This window comes from Manis pentadactyla, chromosome 4 (assembly GCF_030020395.1).
Source record: "Manis pentadactyla isolate mManPen7 chromosome 4, mManPen7.hap1, whole genome shotgun sequence".
Classification (NCBI taxonomy): domain Eukaryota; kingdom Metazoa; phylum Chordata; class Mammalia; order Pholidota; family Manidae; genus Manis; species Manis pentadactyla.
The window spans coordinates 46,343,651-46,365,338 of NC_080022.1; the positions used below are offsets into that span (position 1 = coordinate 46,343,651).

General features: G+C 43.9%; 1 protein-coding gene across 2 annotated transcripts in view; it reads right to left on the reverse strand.

Moving 5' to 3' along the window:
• Nucleotides 1-3,961: 3,961 nt before the first annotated feature.
• Nucleotides 3,962-21,688, reverse strand: part of C8B (complement C8 beta chain) — a 35,579-nt gene continuing 17,852 nt past the window's right edge. The window contains exons 7-13 of one of the 2 annotated variants that reach the window (XM_036911217.2): nucleotides 19,881-20,121; nucleotides 17,755-17,883; nucleotides 15,331-15,494; nucleotides 8,393-8,546; nucleotides 6,736-6,804; nucleotides 5,163-5,213; nucleotides 3,962-4,114 (exon numbers count right to left, since the gene is read on the reverse strand). In XM_036911217.2, coding sequence (XP_036767112.2) covers nucleotides 3,963-4,114; nucleotides 5,163-5,213; nucleotides 6,736-6,804; nucleotides 8,393-8,546; nucleotides 15,331-15,494; nucleotides 17,755-17,883; nucleotides 19,881-20,121 — 960 coding nt within the window. In that variant the 3' untranslated portion in view covers nucleotide 3,962. The remainder of the gene's footprint in view (nucleotides 4,115-5,162; nucleotides 5,214-6,735; nucleotides 6,805-8,392; nucleotides 8,547-15,330; nucleotides 15,495-17,754; nucleotides 17,884-19,880; nucleotides 20,122-21,688) is intronic. The other variant, XM_036911218.2, reaches the window with a different exon arrangement.

Genomic DNA, 21,688 nt, shown 5'->3' on the forward strand with positions numbered 1-21,688 from the left:
CACATACCTTGCACAGTAAGTCAGAGAGCCAGGCAATGCCCCACAGGTGGGCAGCATGATACTGGAGCACACACTTCCAAGCACTAGGCTACTCGGTTCCCTTCATCTGTGCTTCCAGTTCTGCCTAAGACACTGTGACATCCCCTCAGGGAATCCCAGGAAACCCACCTCAGTATGGAATCTGGCCTAACATTACAAAAGATAACTCAGAGAGGAAAGCACTAGAAAAATCCAGTTTCATGACAACATTCAATAAACAGAGAATCTCAAATACTTAAAGTTAACGTACCAGTCAATGTCTTGGTGTTGGGTTTTCATGAAGGCATTCTAGGCCTAAAATGGATCTAGAGGTGAGAAAATGAGGTGGAGGCAGCATTGTGGGAGATAATTTTTTTAAAGTTATGCTATTCATTTCCTACCTTTGCCACATGCTGGGCAGGCCCTTGAACTTTCTTGAGCGTTGGTTTCTTCATCAACCTGTAAAGGTGCTTCCCAGGTTTACCCCACCGATGATTACAGAGGGTTGTGCTGCCTTCCTCTGTAAAGATTCCCAGAAGATTTCTGGGGGTCCTCAGTGGGTGTCACCAATGCTCTCAGACATGTATTATCTGCCCCTACCTGACACCAGCCAGGTGCCTCCCTGCTACTGCTGTGTGGATGCCGACATCTTAGAGTTGCTGTACCCCAGATTTCATGATGCCACCATCATGTGTCACCAATTTACTAAAGTTTCTTGCTGGCCTGGGAGGGTTCTGCCCTTGGCCCCACTCACATCCCTTTTCGTTATTTCATTAGTTCATGCAACAATTATCTACTGTCCCCTGCTTGTGCCAGGCACTGTGCTGGGTACTTGGGATACATGAGAGCAGTAGACTGACACTATTCCTGCCTTCAAGGACATTATATTTGAGAAGGAATAGGAGATAGCAAACGACTGAATTAAAATACAATATCCACAAAGCCTGAAAATGTTGGCGAGAAGACATAAAATCCTTAAGAACATCTTCAATCTGTAAAACAAAATATTTCTCCATTAAGATGCTAATCTTGAAGGTCCCCAGGGAGGCCTGGCTGGTATCCAAGGGCTTTCATTTCCAGGCCCACTCTCTCCCAAGGGCTTTTCTTTCATAGGTGCCTGAGAGCAGGCCAGAGAATTCTCTTCTTTAACACACAGATGGCATTTTCCTCTGGATTCGCTGCCAACAGATGCTCTTTCTCCTGGCCCTAGCAGCCCACCTTGGTTTCCATAGTGAGCCCATCCATGGTAACGATCGTGCTGCCTATTTGAAAATTTCGCTGCATGTCACCTGATCACTGTATTAATATCTACCCCATCAATCTCAGATAAAGATTAAATGAGATAATACACGTAAAAAGGCTTCATAAACTGAGAAGCACTCTGTAATTGGTGGCTATCATTATTATTATTGTTAAAATAATTATAATAATTTTTCCCACAGAAGTTATGTTACAAGCCCAAGGTCACACAGTGAGAAAGCACAGATGCCGAGCCCCTGCCCTGACCTCAAGCACACGGAAGGGCTCACAGCACTTCAAAGATTCATGCTGCTGGGTGCAAAACTCTCCCATCCATGTACCTTGTGCTGTGCTCAAGCTTCCAGGACTGCTGCCAAACCACATTGCCTTGACTGTGCCCCATGGATACCGCAGCTCCCACACAGATCCACCAGTGTGGGCTACAGTTGCCAAGGTTTTCCAAAAGCACAGTTTGCATTTATTTTGTTTAATTCTTACATTATGTTTCAGCCTCCTCCTAACTCCATTTGTTTGCAAAAGGAGCCACAAGGGGAAGTTCAACCCACCAATAAGAATAGAATCATTACACAGTTTAGCAGTACCTGGGCGTCACCCGGGTATTCACTGGTGCTCCACGATTCAATTGTTTCTCCTTTAAGACCATATTTAATAGGATAAACAATTTCTGCTAAATGCAATAAACGTGAACCTGGGCTGTCATCCCCATAATCAACTTAAATTTCCCATTAGAAATGGTGGCGGTGATTGAGGCTGAGAATTTAATTTGGCAGGGCTGGCTCCACCATGCTTGCGGGCTTCACGGGAGCTCCCCATCAACCAAAGACGGAGCGGCTCTTCCCGTCTCTGGGGAATCTTAAAAGAAGATAGATTATAACTCAAGAAAATTATATGGCCTTGGTATAATGAAAGAGATAAAACATTATTGGATTAGCCTGTTGAAATAACAGCAGACGGCAAAGCAATAATATTAAACCAAACAAGGGCCCAGACCCGTCAGCTCAATGGCGAGGGACACGGGGATGCAGGGATGCAGACAGAATCACCATGCTTGCAGCAACGACCCCCGAGCAGCAAAGAATAAGCTCCTTCCTGTGGGTCTATTGACTCAATTCCAGGTAGCTGGTAGGCCCAGACTGGTGGGTGGCTGTGACCCATGCTTTGGGGCTGTGAATGTGCGGAGGTCTCAGGCCCCAGCGCTTAGTCCCACGGCAAACTTGAAGCGGATGATGTGGCCCAGAACAAATTGGTTGAAAATGAATAGGATGAGCCAATTCACCTTCACCTGACTTGTTTTCTCCCACCAATTTGATTTCAACAAATTCACATGAAGTTCTGTAATCAGATAGGAAGCACCCAGGGGCAAAGAAAGTATTACAACCCCATACTGTTTTAATATGATGGAATGAATGAGAGCAATAAAGCTTAAATGATCCCTTGCCTTAATCTAAAAACTAAAAATATTTTGGATTTTAGTAACCTAAAGATCAACTGTCCTCTTATTTTCGTCAAGCACCTCCCTCCACAGAATGGATTTGTACAAAAGCAAGAGAGAATAAAGTAGCATGTACAGAGGTAGGGAAGTTTTACATTGCACCTTGCCCAAGAGCCATCAATTTGAACTTCCCCTTGACATGTGTCCTCTTCCAGGCACCACATCTCTCCTCTTTTTTCTTCCTTTTCTTGAGTGTCTCATTCAGTGATCAGTTTCCCTGGCTCTTGTCTGCAGCTCAGATTCTTCTCTGGGTGTGCACTCATGTCACAACTCATCTCCGCCTCAGAGCTCCTGAGCTCACCCTCCCTGGGTCAGCATTAAAGGGAGCTGAGGGACCAGGATCCCCTCACGGCAGGATGCGGAGGGTGGAGACTTGTCAATCACACCCCCACACCCTGCCACACCCCCTCCCCTTCCCCAACACCTTCTTCTATGTTTTATTTGAGAAAAATTCCTTGTTCATCAAATGCCTGTTTATTGAGAGGAAGGGAGCATCACAGTTGAAGAGTTTAAAACTCTGGGGCCCAAATACCCATGTTTTCAGCCTAACTCTGCCACTTCCTGTGTAACCCCGCACAAGTCACTCACCTGCTCTAAGCCACAGGTACCCCAGCAATGGAGCAGGGCTAACACAGCGTCCACCTTACAAAGGCTATCACGGGGATGGAATGGATTAGCACACTGAGCATGGTGGCTGGCCCACAGTAGTCATTTAATGGATATTAACTGCCATCGTCATTGAATGTGACAGTGTATTCTCAGGGAGGAACAACATAATATATATTCATTGATTCATAATTGGGCACCTACTATGTGCCAGTCACTACTAGGCAGTAGGACTTCAGTGTGAATAACTCCAAACACAGTTCCTGACTGGTCATAAATGTGAGAGAAATACATTTGTACAGATGAACAGAGGGAGGATTAATAAGATGCTTATGCCCTTGAGGCATCTATAATTATTGTGAACTCTCCATTTGTTCAAATCAATGTGCATTTTATAAACAACATCTTTATTTCAAACATCCTGAAAGGCACTGCCCTCCACCCTTGGGTCAGCTGCAGCTGGGGCCAGTGCAGGGGTGAGCTGGCCTGAGCTCCTAAGGGCTCAGAGCTCTCGCTGTGTGCAGCCCACAGTGGTATTATCTGCTAGAAGCTCTTAACAGTTAAGTGTTTCTTAACAGTTTCTTCCTTAACAGTTAAGTGTTTCTGAAGCAGGGCCCGAGCAGGGGCTGCCCCCATTCTGAGGAGGTGGATTGTTGCACTGTCTTTGTCTTGTTTTATGTCCTCCAGAACACGGAGACCAGTCTGACCAGCAATTCCACTTCCCATCAATGGGGATATCTATAAGAAAGAAGGCCAACCGAACATTAATTAGCCCTTATGACACTCTGGCGCCCTATGTGTGGGATGGAGGGCATAAACCAAAAGGCTTTGGGAGCCTCAGGCTCTTGTCCCCCTGAGCCAGTCAACTGCCCTTCTTTGAGACCACTGTACTCACCACGCTCCCTTCTGCCAAAGGGCCTTTGCACATGCTGTTCCCCTAGCCCAGGATACTCTTCCCTTTACCATCCATCCAGCCAATCCTATTCTCCGTTCAGATCTAAGTATTATTTCTGCAGGGAAACCTTCCCTAACCTGTAACTCCCCATCAATTCTTTGTAGTTTAAGCTCTCAGAGCATTTTATAGCAGTTACAACAGAAACCTTAAATGTATTTCTAGGACAATTTTAATGGTATTGATTTTTCTTTCTAAAGGGCAATCTCCATGACAGGAACCCTTTTGCTCATCACTGAACTCCAGCATCTAAGCCGGCACATGAGAGACCCTTAGCAAATATTTGTTGAATGAATGAATGGTTTCCAGCTTAGACAGGTCCCAGCTATAGGGATGATGGATAGTTTACTTCTTTGCAATGCATAATGGGAGCCATGTTATCTACTGTGAGCGCTGTGCATTTAAATGAGGTAATAACAAACCCTGTGCACTCCCCTTCCCGACATTTGCCTTTCCCTTGAGGAAATTTTGGTTGTTGATGAGATTGGCAAATAATCAATTACATTCACCATTATGTATCATGTGTCTAGCTGAGCCTATAACTCACAGTGTAATTCTGAGTACATTACTTAATATCTCTGGGCCTCCCCATTTGTAAAATGAGAAGGCTGGAGTTGGAGGTGTCCAAGGTCTCCTCCATTCAGTAGAAATCCTATGGCTGCACAGTTGCACCCTCCTGGGCAGGTCTCTACATAGGGCTTACTGGTGATGTAGGGGCCTAGTGGTGGTGCAGCTCTGAGCATTTTGCTGCAGGGGGAATAGTGCAGGCAGGCATCAAGAGCAAAGGCTGTAGAATCGGACTCACTGGACCCGAACCTGGGTTCCTACACTTACCAACTGTGTGACCATTGGGCAAGTCACAACCCACTGGCCCTGTTTCTTCATCTATAAAATGGGGACATTAATCATTCATATCTACTTCATAAGGTTGTTGCAGAAATTAAAATATTTAATACGCATAAAATATAAAGTAACACTGTTTTGCTATAAAAAACTAACCAATATTTATTTTGCTCTTACCATGCACTTGTATCTTTCCAAGTGCCTTAAGAGTCTCATGAGAAACTCAAGAAAACTCTATGAGATAGTTAATATCATCTCCATTTTATAGATGAGGAAACTGAGGCACATAAAGGTCAAATTATTAAACAATAGAGATGGACATTGAACCCAAGCTGAGTCCAAGCACTCAGCAAGGTGCCTGGTACCTATTAAAGAACTAATAAATGTTTGTTGTTTTTATTGGATGTGCCATTTCCTTTTTTAATGGTATCATCAAAAAGTCGCAGAAAGTAAAAGAAAGGGGAGGTAATAACAAACACTGGATAATAAATTGGGCAAAGAATTTTAGGACTGGAAGGGATCTGAAAGATAGTCTAGTCTTTCATTTGTTAATTTAATGCATAACTAAACAGTAACTGCTGTACCACGGGGACACAGCAATAAATGGAACATGATCCCTACTCATAGACACAGGGGAGACAGACACACACAGCCCAAAATATAATATGCTAAGAGCCATAATAGGTATATATTCAAGTGCTACCTACAGGAGTCCACAGGAAGAATTAATTAATTCTACTTGGTGGTGAGTAGGGGGAGGGGGTTAGAAGAATTTTTACAGAAGGGGCATCTGTGCTGGATTTTGAGGGTTGAATAGAAGTTCACTAAATAAAAAAAGAGAAAGTAAGCATTCCAGAATGATCCAAATAGACAATTTGCAAATGCCATGTATTAGTAGTCCTGTAACACAAGCACTCTCTGGTGTAAAAAAATGCCATTTAAAATCAGGAATTAGGATAGGACAGATCTCAAGTTTCATTGTGTCTAGCTCCCTACCTGACATCCCCAGCTTGCTCTTGCTCTTTTGCATATTCTCTGGACTTTGCTAGAGTTTTCTTTTCCAAGCAACTCTCAAACACTCCTTACTTTCTCTGACTTACTTCACTTAGCAAAATACTTTCTAGGTCCATCCATGTTGTTGTAAATAGCAAGATTTCATTCTTCTTTATGGCTGAGTAATATTCCATTGTGTATATGTACCACCTCTTCTTATCTCTTCATCTATTGATGGATACTTAGGTTGCTTCCATAATTTGACTATTGTAAATTATGCTGCAATAAACATAGTGCATACATCTTTTCAAATGAATGATTTTGTTTTCCTTGGGTAAATACTCAAAAATGGAATTACTGGATTGTATAGGATTGGTCACAGGGACGAAAGGTACAACCTGGGGAATACAGTCAATAATATTGTAATAACTGTGTATGGTAATAGATGGTAACTACACTTAATCATGGTGAGCATTACATAATGTATATAAATTTGAATCATTATGTGTATGCCTGAAACCAGTATCATATTATATCAATTATATTTCAATTACAAAAAAAGACTCCTTACTTTTGTGCTTGGTGACCTCACAGGCTGGGCCTTGGGATCCAGCAGGACAGATGCAGTCACAGTGGGACCCTGAGAAGACAATGCAGAGAGGATGTGAATCATTCCATGTGAAACGAAAAACTTCTAAAGTTCAGCTCCCCACACAAGGCAAGGGGGATTTCAGCAACTCTAGATCAAAACCTTGGGCCAAGGAGCTGATCCCACTTCCTGTTGAACTGGCCCCCACTCAGGTGTCCTTGTCCTGGCGGCAGGACCTCCCAGCCTTTGGCTCTCATTTATGTCTGCTTTGCTCCAGGAAGCTACAGCATACTCCTCAGTCCCAGCTGGGCAGCTAGGATCTTTCTCTCTGTGAATAAGTCTTCCCTTGTGTCCTTTCTGAGAGCTCTCTCCACCATGTGGGTTCTGCCCTGACTCCAGCTGGCAACCTGGGCTGGGATGTGCTGTTACCAGTTGCTCATGATGTCCGGTTTTAATATCATGTTGGCCTGGACTCTTCCTCAGCTCCTCACAACAGGAGCATAAGATCTCCGGCCTCAGCCTTTCCCAGATTTGCCCTGTGCATTGCAGTGAGTCTGGCTTTGACCCTTATAGTTAGGAATCAAGTTTTAGAGGCCCGTCTGTGCTGCCATCTCTCAGTCCCCCAATCTTCTTACCATGTACTGCTCAGGACACACACAAAGGGTTTCCTTGGTCAGCCCAGGCCCCTTCTTTGGCCAGGAGAGACCCTGTTGCTTGTTGCAGACCACATGGTCTCAGCCTGCTCCTGTCTTCAGTTTAAAGCTGTTGTCACCCACTGTGTCCCGTGGCTGCGACCTAGGCATCCTGACAGTGACACTAGCATGTTGTACATTCTACCTTCTTAGGAAATCATTAGACTCCCACTTACAGTAATGCACAGTACATTTCAGGGTGACCCTGGTCCGGTGAAGGGCTCCCCCTAGTTTGTGAGCTCAGTGAAATCACAGATCCTCTCTGCCAGTGAGTTCAGCTGTAGAAAACCTTCTCAGCCCTGACTCTGCAGTGGAATCATCTGGCAGGCTTTTCCAAAGGCCAGTCCCAGTGGTCCACTTTACTTATATTGGGCTGAGGCCAGGTGGGCTTTGTGTTTATGAAAAGCTCCTTGGGTGATTCTCACAGGGAGCCTAGGCAGGCCTGTGGCCTTACAGGGACACTGTGCTCTTTGCCATGAGCACGGCACCCGAGTACAGGTGTTTCCTTGGTCCAATCCTACCTCTTATGCTCCAGGGAGGTGGGGAAGGGACTTTACAGAGAGTCACACCCAGACAGCAGTCTAGAAGGAACTGGCGAGGACTTAAGCATCCTGACTAATGTCCCTTCTCTAGAGAGTCTCACATGGGATCCAGCTTGGGCCCCGGACAGCCATAATTCTGAAAGTCACAAGTGGTCCTAATATCCAATCAGGGTGGAGAAGCTCAGCTTTAAGAGGCCCCATATTGCTGGAGGGCATTTTTTTCCCCCTGAGAAAATGAAGAAAATGAAGTCCCTGGTGCCTGAGACAGAGGATTATGGATTGACCTGGCCACTCTTCCCGAGATAGTCTGGAGGCTCTGTGGATTTGATAATGTGTTCTGGCCCCAGAACAAGCCCCTCCAGAGGCTGTCTTCTACAAGGGACACTCAAGGCTTAGAAATAGTACCTTTCAGGACAGGGACTCCATTCCCTTGGCAGGGAGCACAGTGGCAGGAGCTGACTTCCTTCTGGAATTCCTCCAGAGCCCGCTTCATGTTCTGCCTCACCGTGCTGGAGTAGGCGAAGTCTGTGGCTGTCACCAGTTCATACAGCGGTTCTGCCTGGGATGTGAAGAAAGGCCTTTATTCCAACAGAAAACGTTCATCATGTTGAAGCATCAAGCAAGGCTCCACAGCAACAGGCAAGGGGTGGGTGCAGAGACCTCGGTGCATTTGTGTGGAACTGGGTGGATGTCACAGCATGTAGCTGTTTGCCCCACCCTCTCTCTCTCTCACCCCACCTAATATCCACAGATAAACTCATCCAAGTTTCAGGTCAGCAAACACTTACTGAATACTCCTAAGCACCACGCATTAAGCATAAGTTATGAGTAAGATAAAATCCCCACTCTCAAGACTCTGAATCTAGAGATGGAGACAAACATCCTACCGGGTATTTATAGCACAGTGCTTACAGGTAGCAGTGGGAACTTGTAATGGGTAGAGGGGAGCAGGTGGTTAATCTGATTTTGGTGCAGAGGAGGAGGTGATTTTCAAGCAGCCCTTAAAGTATTTTAGAAGCACTGTCCAAACATCACTTTCCACTCCACACCTGTCAAAATCATTCACACAGTGTAAGAACCACCATCAGGAAGCCCTTCATGTGCCCCAGAGCACACAGAACACCTTCCCACCATCAGATGCTTAGAATCCTGTCGCTACTATTTATCCAGTACAAATTCTATCTTGTGCTTCTTTGTGGTTATTACATTTTTCATGTGTTGAAGTCTCTTTTTTTTCTTCTCTCATTAGATTGCAGCTCCTGGATATCAGGGCGATATATTGTGCAGCTCTGTTTCCAGGGTCCAGGCCCAAGCTCAGTGAGATCCACTAGTGAAAGTACATGGGTGAATGAAGGCAGGGACAGAGGCCTCCCTGGGGCAAGGGAAGCTGGCAGGAGGAGAGGGTGTGGTCAGCCAGAGCCCAGAAGCAGGAGAGAGATGCTGGTGGCTCAGTGGGCATGGCAGGGTTTGAGAAGAGGAAGCCACTGACAGATGTGGTGGTGTTTGTGGGCTGGGAAAAACCAGAGGAACGTCCCAAGAGGTAGTTAAAATTTTTCAGAGCCTCCTGGCTCCAGTTTCAGCTCCAGGGCCAGGCTCCTCTCCAGATTTTGTTTGTGATCCTGCCCTAATCCAGCCCTGGAGAGTTTAGGGTCTGTCTAAATGCAGGCAATCATGCCTAATAGAAGCCTCCAGTGGGAAGAAAATTGCTTCCATTTCTTAATGCATCTGATGCTGACCTTCGCTCCAGTGGGCAAAGCAAGGCCCCTTAGTGGTCCCATTGTCTCACTCTTTTGTGGTCAATGAATTGATCCAGAGGCTGTTGGCTGAACTGTCCTGCCTGCTGGCCCCACACGGGGGAGGGGTGAAAAAGGAGGGAGGGTTGCAGTATGCCGGTGGTGAGTTCCTCCAATAACCTGCATTTCTGCCAGGCCACCTTCAAAGGCTGCCTTTAACCACACAGCACTTTCCTACCAGCCTGAGATTTGCTGCAGCGGGTAGAGCAAGTCAGTGGCAGAACTGGAACACACCTTCTGCATGTCCTGTGTGCCATGAGCCGTGCTGGCAGTTTACAGGTAGGATCCACTTCATCCTCACAAAGTAACAATTATTAGCCCCATTTTCAGGTGAGGTTAAATGATGAACAATCTCGAAAAACTCATAAAATAGCACTGCCAGAATTCTAACACGAAGCTTTTTTTGTTCATCCTACTAGTTCATAATTATTGATAAGAATCACTTGGTTATTCCCATTTCCGACCTCTCTGCCAGGGTTGTCCAAAATTTTGCAGACTCTGGTTTGCCCTGGAACTGAGCAGCGACCCCTCAGGACTCTGCAGCTCCTTTGTTACCGAAGTTAACACAGCACATGTCATATGTCCATTCCTTGGTTTGCTGGTCCTTTTTCTCTCTCTTCTCTTCTTCCTCCCTCCCTCTCTCCCTTTCCTCTTCTTTCTTCCCTCTTTATTCCCCATCTCTCCCCAAACACACAGTCCTAGCTACTCACACTGATCACTGGGTCCTCAGCACACTTGCTCTTATGAAAATTTTATTTATCCTACTGCTGTAGACGGATAGTGGGCACTGTCTACTGACATGTAATGCTCTCTAATGGACCCAGGTGACCGCCATTCTTAATGATAAATATTTATTACCATTGGTAGCATTTATTAGGTGCCAAAGTAATACACTAACTAAATCTTCACAGCAATCTTATGAGTAAGGGAATACTTTGTGTCCCCATTTTACAGATGAAAAGGCTGAGGCACAGAAAAGTCAAATAGATTGAACTGAGTCACACAGTCAGTAAATGGCAGAAAAGGATTTGAACTGCTCCCATGTGGTTTGTGTCCTTTCAGTATATATTCTTTTAAATAGGTAGATGGACAGATACTTATGCCAAACTGGTGGCATAAGAAAGGTGCAGTTTTAGATTCCACTGTTTTCACTTAACATCACGTTATGAACATTTCCCTGTGTCATTCAATATTCCTTGATACAATGATGTTTATGGCAGTGTAGTATCCTACTATATGGATGAACTACAATGTATTTAACTCTCCTGTTATTAAATCATTAGGTTGTTTTCTTCTTTCTTTTCTTTTTGCTCTACAAATAACCTAAACAAGGCATGTTTTTATACATGTATCATTACTAACTTTTAAAATTATTTCTTTAATCATTTCTTACATTTGGCGTTATTGGATCAAAAGCTGTAAATATTTTAAATATTTTGCATACATATAGTTTGATTCTTTCCTCAAGTATTGAACCAATTTGTATCCCCATCTCATTTTATAGAAGTTCATATCTCATCGCCTTCAGTGACACTGAGGATTACAGATTTTTAATCACTGTCAATTTGATAGGTTAAAAAATATTGCACTGTTACTTTAATTTTCATTTTTTTATTCCTAGAGAAGTTAAAAAGTTTGCATATTTATTCACCACCTGAATTCTTCTGAGAATTGTCCATGTCCTTTGAGATGTGTTGTTATAAATTTTTATCACTGCTTACTCATTAAGGATTTCAGTTGCACAAAATCATTGGTTGGTGTGTTGTCTGCCATTTAATTATATTCATTCCTTATCTGAGATTCAGAATTTATTTTGTGGGTGAGATCAAGCAGCCCATCGACATGCTCTCCCCAGGCAATGCTGCCACAACACCTGTGCTTTAGACCTTCTCCTGCTCAGAGCAATTTGCCTACAGAGGATCTGTGAGTAAGCTGCCAGAACGGGGCACTGGTTGTTACTATTGCTCGCCTACAACTTTCCCTGCTGGATCCAGGGCAGGGCTGTAATTCACTGTCACCCTTAAGGATGGGTTTGCAGTGTGACCTGTTGTGACAGGGGAAGTTGAGCAGAGGGAGTGTCCCTTCCATGCTGAAGCTTTCGGAGCAGAGAGAGGTGAGGCGACTTTCCCCTTTTCCTTACCACTGCTGTGGTGTCTTGGGTGAACATGACAAGAGAAAGCCTCCACTGCCTGGGTCTCTGGGTGACATGGAGGGAAGACCCCTGCTCAATAACTGGGGACACGTTGTGTGATTGAGAAATAAACTTTTGTTGGACAAGTCATGGAGATGTGGGGGTTGCTGCACTGCAGTGCCCTCTAGTTCACGTGAGCCCAGTGTGAGCACCGTCACTATGATCTTTTCCCTTTACCCTGGGCCCAAGCTCCATTCAGTGGCTTCTCCGTCATCCAGGGTCCCAGACCACAGCTGAGCTACCCTGATACTATAGGAACATACATGGGTGATAGATTTTATGACTAGGGTTGCCAGATACTCACAGAATGCCCCCAGTTAAAACTGCATTTCAGATAAACAACAAATAGTTTTTGAGTATATCCCATGAAATATTTGGGAGATATTTACACTAAAAAAGTTATTCTGTATTTTTCTGAAGTTCAAAATGAACTGGACTTCCTGCATTTTCATTTGCTAAATCTGAAGACCCTTTATGTGACTCTTTTAATATCCCAAAATGTCTTTGGGATTTTTCATCCATTAATGACCATTTCACTGGGCCACACATTTTTTTCCTTCAAGACCTTGTGGTTATCTCTCCAGTGTCTTCAGGCATTTAGTGTTGCCAAGAATTCTAAGACCAAGATGACTTTAATTTTTGTGTATTTGTTCCTAGAAGTAAAAAAAAAAAAACTCTCCAGGATGTGTTTCCGTATGGTTTTGTTTTCAGTACTTTTGCCGACTTTTGAATGAGCTGCTCATTTTGCACTATCAGCTCAGGCAAGTTTCTTTATTATGTGCTTGATTAATGTATCCTTAAATTTAATCTTGTCTTTTTCTCAGGAAGAAGTCTCTGGGTTTTAGATTTCCACTTCTGTACTCTGTGCCCATAATATTTCTTTATGTCATTGTTTTAATCTCTTTGTCTTTTGCTTCTACATTATAAGAACATTTTTATTAGCACCTTCCACATCACTGACTCAATTTTCTGCAGTGTCAATTCTGTTCTTTATAGTTTCCAGTGTAGGTTTTAATTCTGCTATTGCGCTTTTGGTTTCCTACATTCACCTACTTCCCTTTTCATCTCATTAGTGTCTAAACATCTTCGCTTCTATTTTTTATTTAATAAATTCCTCATTTTCTTGCATTTTATTATAAGCACACACTTTAAAATATACTTCCATTTTTCCATTTTTTAGACATATGCTAGTCTTCTGCATCTTGAATGTAATTTAAATCTTTTGTGTTCAAACTTCTCTTTGTATGTCCATGGCATTTCTTTAGCTCTTTTTTGAACATACAGCCGTCTCTCTGTGTCCAAAGCTTACCAGTAAACAATGTGACCGGCCCCTTCTGCGGTCTCCTTCCCTGCCCATCTGGCTCCTATAGGAATCACGTTTCTGATCATGATCTTCAAGACTGGGTATGTATACAAACCCTGGCCAACTCTGTGTCTAGGAATTACTTATCTAGTGGGCTCTGCTGTCCTGGAATGCAATTGCTGCTCCCACTACCTGGTAAGCTCATTCTGCAGAGAATAATTGTGACATAATCTGAAGCCATCTGCTGTTTTCTCTTGCCAGAAACCATGCATGAAAGAGTGGGACAGCCAGAATGTACGTTTCCAACTCAAGATTAGGACATAAAGAGGAAGTGTGTAAAAACCTTAAATAATCTTGCCTCCCCAGCTCCTGAAAATGGCTCTGATTTTCTAATCTCCTCCCCTCTCAGTCCACACAGCCTTTCCTAGCACTACGCTGGAGTGGGTATGATGCTTTCCACTACATCACATACATGCTGGGGAGCCTCTGTGCCTTCAGTAAAGTGCCATACCTGTAAGTTTTTGCAGGCCTGCCCGAGATGCTCAGCATGCTAGCAGGCCCTACCTGGGCCCCTCTCTCCCTCTTCCTTATACACAGCATGCATACTCATCATATGCCCACATCTCATATCATATCACATGGCCTGGCACTTGACACTCCCAATGTCCAGGGTGGCACATGCAACCATTCAGACAGGTATCCAGGGAAACCCATTAATTCTCAGTTTTTAAAAAAAAAAAATCAGGTAAGCTATAAATGAAAATAAAAAATGATTGGAGATCTAATCTCTCCTGAACTCTGTTCTCTCTCTTGCCTGTCTATGCCATGAACCAATGTCACCCTGCCATCAGACATTCTCAGGTATCTCTGGAGCTGCCTGCAGCTTTTATCCTTCTTGATGCTTGCCAGCAGCTGTACTCTAAGTGTCACTACTGAGTAAGTGGCAGAGGAGGGGATTTGAATGGCACCCTTTTTGTTCTGCAGAAACTATGCATTTGGCATACAAATAAAGACACTGTTGAAATTGCCAGGGTTGGGAACTTCACAGCCTCCCATTAGAGCTCTAGCCCCTCAATTTCCCTCTTTGGCCTCAAAAATAAATCCTTGGGGGGTGGACACTGGGTCACCAATAACTGTACAGACACTGGCAAGAAGAGCATGGTGTTAGATGCAACATGGACAACTGTGCTGAAGTCCGCACAGGCCAGTACCTTCCACTGCTGATGTGCGTGACAGTCCTGTTCTAGCAAACGTCCTTTTAGTTTAAAACTGCTCTTGTTTGGGTGACAGGTGGTTGGGATCATAATTTTTTTAATTCACCAAACCACATGAAAGTCTAGAGGGGAGGGATGAAGTCAAAGTCTCAGGTCCAAACCTAATCGGTACTTTTGATCAGCCACAGATAGATGTGACCTCTGTGACCTTGATTTTTATCTACACAAAATGGAGATAAATTAAATATAAACATGCTTATACTTAATTTGCAGACATGTGAAGATTAAATGAAATACCATTCCTAAAGCTCCTGACAGATTGTCATGGGTATAGTAGGTGCCCCAAATGTGTTAGTGATTACCATGATATAGTATCCTGTCCTGTGAGCTAGTTATGTCTGCATGTGCCTCACTGTTGAGCATAGACTGCATTTTTCCTCTTTGCATCTTCCTGTTTTCTTCCAGTGTCTCAGTTCTTGCCACATTAGCAACTATTGGTTGTTGAGTGAATAAATGTTTAAAAGAATAAGTAACTAAATGAGTGATTCTCTGAAGAAATGGAAACACTAGTAATTTACATGGCTAGAATTAGAAATTGATGGTCAATTTCCTTTAGCAACTTAGGAGCCCAAGTGAGAGGAAGTCAGGGTCTCTAGCCAGTGCTGAACAATATGTATAATGTAATTGGTTCATTACAGATCTATTTTCCCCTATAATGGGTGTGACTCAAGAGTAGGGTCTATATCTTACTGAGCTCTGCATCCCATACCTGGCTCATAGTAGCCCCTCATAATCTATTTTCTGAGTAGAGAAAAGGAGACAGAACAGGGGCTCAGCTGTACCTTAATTTTGATGATGTCTGGGTTGTACTGCACGGCGTCCCCCCACTCCTGCATCAGGTCTGCTGTGGGCAGCTCCTTATATGCCAGGGCAGTAATGTACTCACTTGCTCCTCCTCGCACAAGGACCACCAAGTCCTCCACCATAGTGTTTCTGTTGTTTCTTTCTGGAATGGGCAGAGACCTGGCATGTTAGGGGATCCACTTTCGCACTTTGGGATTTACTGCAACCTAACTACCAACTTGGTTACCACAGTATTCACTGAGCTTGTCTTGGAGATGCAGGTAGACAAGACACAGGCCTGCCTGCAAGGCAGTCATGGTGCTGGGGCAAAAGGGCAATTCACCCAATTGTATATGACCCAAGGTGGGAGCAGGGCAAGGGAGGGACATTTATTTTCAGCATCTATAAATACTGAGACATTAAGTGAGTCTATAGGATATGGAAAGCTGTTAGATACATACATATAAAAATACAGATTCATAGATCATAGATATGTAGATTATTGATCATTTATGTATTAATGATTAAGTGTTATATGTGTATTAACTCACTTAATCTTCATTATGAAATACGAACTATATTATTCTTATGTTGCAGATAAGCAATCTTAGGCACTAGGGGTAAAGGAATTTACCCAGATAGCCCTGCCTAAGCTCTAAGCTACATCACTTCTTTGTGTGGGATGACAAAGGTGGGAAAATTTATAAAGGCTGTGCTCTGCATGTGACATTTTGACTTGTCATGGAGTTTCCTAGAAAGCCTGCCATCGTATCAGTGAGTCATTCCCATTCTAATTTGTCTATGTGCCCAGTGCGAAAAGAACTGGTGTCAAGTGACTCCTCAGCTCTGAGTCTGCAACACCTGAGCATCATAAAAAGGGAGCCTTGTATACTGCTGGTAGGAATGTACATCGGTACAACATTTTAGAAAACAGCTTGCTGTTATCTTGTCTAGAAAAAGGAACATGCTCTGAAACCCAACAATTTGACTTCTAGGTCAAGTCCCTGGGGAAACACTCACATGTGTGCATGAGATGACTGTGTAAGAATGTGCACATCAGCATTGATGATAGATAATTACTTGAAAAAGGAAATAACCCAAATTCAAAAGAATAGACAAAACATTGTATTCATACAATAAAATACCATGCAGCAATGCAAATGAATGAACTGTAGTTACACAGAAAAAAATGACGTTGAATTAAAAATAAAGAACTGACAAAAATATATTCTGTTCATGAAAAGTTCAAAAACAAGGAACACCAAGCCATAATGGTCAGTGACACATATGGGTGGTAAAACTATTAAGAAAGGAAGGACATGTTTAACACGGAAATCAGGATGGTGGTATTTCCAAAAGGGAGGCGGTATTGTGGTTGGCTAGGGTGTCTGGAGGGCTGGGCAGTGGGCTGTCTGGTGACCTGGATGGGTGGTCTCTGTAAGTCTTCTTTAAAGGGTACTTATGTCTTATGTACAATTTTCCCTTGGGGTGCATCTTCCAATACAGCCCCAGCGAAATGAACAAATAAACAATATGAACCACACATTGGTCTCAAGTCTAAGGGATTGTTTTAGACCAGCAGTTAAATTCGCTTTTTGTTTTGTTTCAGCTGTGGAACGCTTTCTTCATATATGATCCCAGACACAGGCTTGGTAAGCAGAGCAGATGAGGGAGAGGGGCTCAGGGGGCAGAAGGCGTTGGGGATTGGAGCTTCTTTCCCCTAATCCACTGGCTAAGAGAGTCCCAACACCCTTGTATGGCTCCCAAGCTCCCTGCTCCTGGACACTTGGCTCTATGTCCTGGTCTCCCATCTGGCCTCTCCTGCCATGTGGGCTCTGCTACATGATCTGCGGCTTTGCCTGCTCCTCTAGCCCATTGATTCTGGGACGGACTTGTCTCCTCACTTGTCTCCCCCACCTCCTCCACCTGCCTCAGATGCAGCATGCTACCTCTAGCCAGGCCAACTCCCAGTCCTTGGAGTAATTTGCATTGTTAGATTTTTTTTTTCCTGCCTAAAACACTACCTTGATACTTTATTCCTTGAGCGGCAGTTCAAATGATCCCTTCTTTGGGAAGCCTGCCCTGGTGCTTCAGCCTGGGCTTGCTGCTTCTCACTGATTTGTCAGTGGTTCTGTCGCTGTCTGCCTTCTGCATGTGAACACCATGAGGGTAGGAACACAGTTTCATTCATTTTTGTATACCCAGCACATAATAGGAGGTAGGTAAATTTTGTTCAATGGATGATTTACTCAGCATTATTCAATGAATGATTATTATTTTTATTCTAAGGCCTTAGGTGAAATCCAGTGTTTAGCTTAAAGAAAGACTGGGTTTTGGAGTGCTAGAAAAGGAAGGAAGATAAGCATATAAATATCTCTTATAATTTTTGTACTAGTAAGTATTAGAATGCCCCTGCCCCTCACCTTTTATTTCCTTCAGGATACCCTGGCATGAGCCCACCGACACACCCAGTGAGACATAGACCTTTTCAATGGCAGCACCGATTTTAAAACCATTCATAGCACAGGAACGGACATCCTTGAGAGAGTAATCTGGAAAGCAAGGACAGAGGTCATGACTTAAAGATAATCCACCCTGTTCCTCTTCCGGTGATTGATTCCAGAGACCTCCAACCCCTCCTATAAAGGAAGTGTCAGCCTGAAGACAAGAAATGTAGTCAGCTACTGGCACCAGGGCACAGAGCTCATGAGACCAGCACCGACTTCCCCTTCCAGCTTCCTCAAAGGCTCTGAGAGGTTTTTGCTGCTCTCCAAAGAGGGCAAGCGCTCAGAGTCGTTTTTTAAAAATGTGGTTCCTTATCAAGTCTCTAGGATAGAGCCAGTGAGTAAAGGCTGCTGCGATCTGCCCACCTTCCCCTCAGAATTTCTTTTCTAAGCTTTGATAGAGTAGAAAGAGCTTGTCAATTGATTGAGGCAATACGTATAAAGGATCTGATATAGTACATGGCAAAGAGAGGGGACAATTTCCCTTATTTCTTTTCCACTTTTGGATTATTTCCTACTTGTTCCTCTCAAATTCCCCCCAGGGCATCCCTTTCTCCTGGCCTGGCTGAAATCTCTGGTGTGACTTGCAAGCACCTTTCTATAGCGCTTTGAGGCATGTGTAAGGGGAAGAGAGCAGCAATTTTGACCACTGGGATTGTCTAGTAATGCTGGTGCAGATCAGTTTTCCCCAAAGCATGTTCTTTAAAACACGAATCCCATGATAAATAACTCTTATAATTCTTGTAATAGTAAGTATTACAAGAAAAAGGGGCTTCTTTGGTCAAGTAAGTGTAACCAATGTTGTATCAGAAGAAGTGGAGAGGTGGTTTTATGTCAGTATGCTTGTGAAACTCTAAAAGTGGGGTCTTTTTTATGTTTCTCCAGCTTGTTTGATCACAGTGCCCTTCTGTAGGAGGCAGTTTGAGGAAAAATGAAAAGCACTTTTGAAACCACTGGTATGGAGGAAGGTACCCTTGATCTTGGCAAGACTGAGGCCACACTGCCAAAAATTTACATTATATACTATGTGTCCTCTTGCAAGGACCCTGGACTTAAGCCAAGCCCTGGCTCTGCCACTGTAAACTGAATGACCTAGGACAGATCACTTAACCTGATGAGGGTCACATGGCAACAAAGAATGCCGGGCTGGGCAGCAGGAATCACACATTGCATGTGATTGACTTGCTGTTGATCACAACTGGGAAGACCTGCAGTATCTGCGTGGAGAACGGATGTAGAGGAGGAATGGAAGCTAATTAGCTTGGAGGCTATGGTGATAGTCCGTGACCTTGCTACTTGAGTGTGGTTTATGGGTTAGCAGCACTGACATCATATCAAAGCTCATTAGAAATGTAGGATGTTGGGCCTCGCCTCAAACTTACTGAATCAGATCAACCTCTTACAAGATTCTCAGATAATTCACATTCACATTAAATATTGAAAAGCCCTGGTCCTTGGGTGAGAGTAAGACAGTAACCATAAAGACAGAGAGGAAATGTAACTCTGGGGTAGGGCTGATGGGACTTGCTAACAGACAGGAAGGAAAGAGAAATAATCAAGGTCAACTCCTAGATTTTTGCTGTGAGCCACTGGTTGGATGGTGGAACCATTCTGAGATGTGGTTGACTATGGAAGAATATATTTGGGAAAGAAAATCAAGAATTTTCTTTTGGGGCATGTTAAGGTTGTGATGGTTGTTAGATATTCACATGGAGATATCAAGGAGGCATTTTGATATAAGCTCTTGGGTGCAAAGAAGAGATCCAGGATGGGTATATGCACTGGGAGTTATCTGCGTGCTGAAGGCATCTAAAACCATGTGGGTGCTACTGTCTAGAGAGAGCAGCTGTAAAAGAAGACTGCCTAGACAGAGGGTTGGGCAGAGGAAGGCCAACATTAACAAATTTTAAAGAGGAGGAGGAATCTGCAAATGGAACTATGGGAGGAAAACTAGGAGCATTACTTCTAACTCTTCCCCCACTGAAAATAGAAACATCTCCCCATCAACTCACACAGCTCATGGGTGCCCCATTAGGAAATCGTACCTGCTCTCTCCATGGCCTCTTTGTTCATGATGAGTGTATATTCATAAATGCCCCCGAGCACGGCCTCTGTGATGTAGTGCGTCCCGAAATCGTGGAAGAGATCTCTGTACTCGCCGTAGCTGTACTCCACAGGCAGCTGCTTGACTCTCTGAAGGAACTCATAATGAAGCATAAGGCTTCTGGGTTTCAGCTTGTAATGTGCCACTTCAAGGTCAGAGCGCGCATGCAGAAATGAGCTTTTCTAAATGAAATACCAACATGGGAAAACCAGACCTTTAAAGTTAGGAATCTGGAACGAGAAGATGAACTTTCCAAATGCCATCCGATGTTCTTGGCTTGGGGTCATCACTCTTATGATTCCTTCAGGATACTTGAGGGGAGACGGCCTCTTTGGCAAGCTTTCATTTCTCGTAAATATTCCAATGTCCTTTCAGCTTGGAAGAACTTGCTCTTTAACTCACCTCTTTACAGTAGCAAATAAGGAATGAGAAGAGTAGGTAACCAGAAACAGACGTGTGGGTGCTCTTGGGCTGCTCAGGTGGGATATGGGATTTGCTGACTGACCTGAAAAGGCAACTTCTTTGCTTATGTTTTTCTAAAGAAAAGCCATGCAAGAAAGAGTAAAAATGGTGCTTTAGGAAGGCTAGACACTGAAGTGTATGGCAAGAGTCAACAAACTACAGCCTGCACACCAAATCCAGTGCCTGGTTTTGTAAATGGAGTTTTATTGGAATGCAGCCACACCTATTTGCTTATGCATTGTCCATAGCTGCTGTCACACTGCAGTGGCAGAGCTAAGTAGTTGCAACAGAGACCTTTTGGCCCTGCATAACCTAAAATACTTAATATGTGGCCCTTTACAGAAAAGGTGTGGTGATGCTTAGAAAAATAGTGATGCTAGATGAGGTGCAGGTATGCAGGAGGAATTTATACGGCCTGGGATGAGAGGCTCCTATACTGGGGCAGGAACAGAAGGACAGGGGAAAGGGTGGGATATGTCCATGGGGTACATTCTGCCCCAGTCTTAAGCAACTCCAGCCAGCTTGACCAGTCAGCTCTGCAAAGCTGTGCCAGCTCCAGCTGTGCCCACCACCAGGCTCCTCGCACTGTCCCCTGCGTTGCCCTTGCCCCATTCTCATCCTGCCTCAGTGACTCGTGTCTCTCCTTATCCTTCCCTATGCTTCCAACCAAAGCAGTCACTCAATGCTCTGTTTGTGATTTTTCTAAATATTTTAGGTTTCGTCTCTGGTGTGGGTTTAATAAAAGCTTCCCCACTGATCTCCCTTCTTCCTCTAGCCTGCCTTCAATGCTCCAGCTAGAGTCGCTGTCCTAAAACTGACACTATCACAGCTTAAAACAAAACCCTGCCTTGGCTCTGTTGCCTCAAGAATAAAATCAATTGCCTTACTCTGAAAGTAACTTCATACACTGTCCTCCAACAGCCTCTCCGGCTTAAATGCCTACAACCTTGAAGTTTTCCTCCCCCCACCTTACTGTTTCCACCACCCACACCGTACATCAGCATTCATCTAACTTCTCACTGCTCCCAAATTTCTCATTCTCTTTCATAATATAATTTTGCCCATGCTGTTCGTCCCTTCTGCCTGAAATGATTTTCCCTCCCTTTCTGCTGATGTACACCTATTTATATTTTAAATTCAGTTAAGCTGTTACTGCCTATGCAGTACCGTTCTTGAATTTCCTTGACACACATCCCATTTTCCAGGACTGCACGGTACTTTGTATTTTCTTTATAGTGAATACTAGGCTGTATTACAACTGCTATAAGAACTTTAGAATAAGTTACC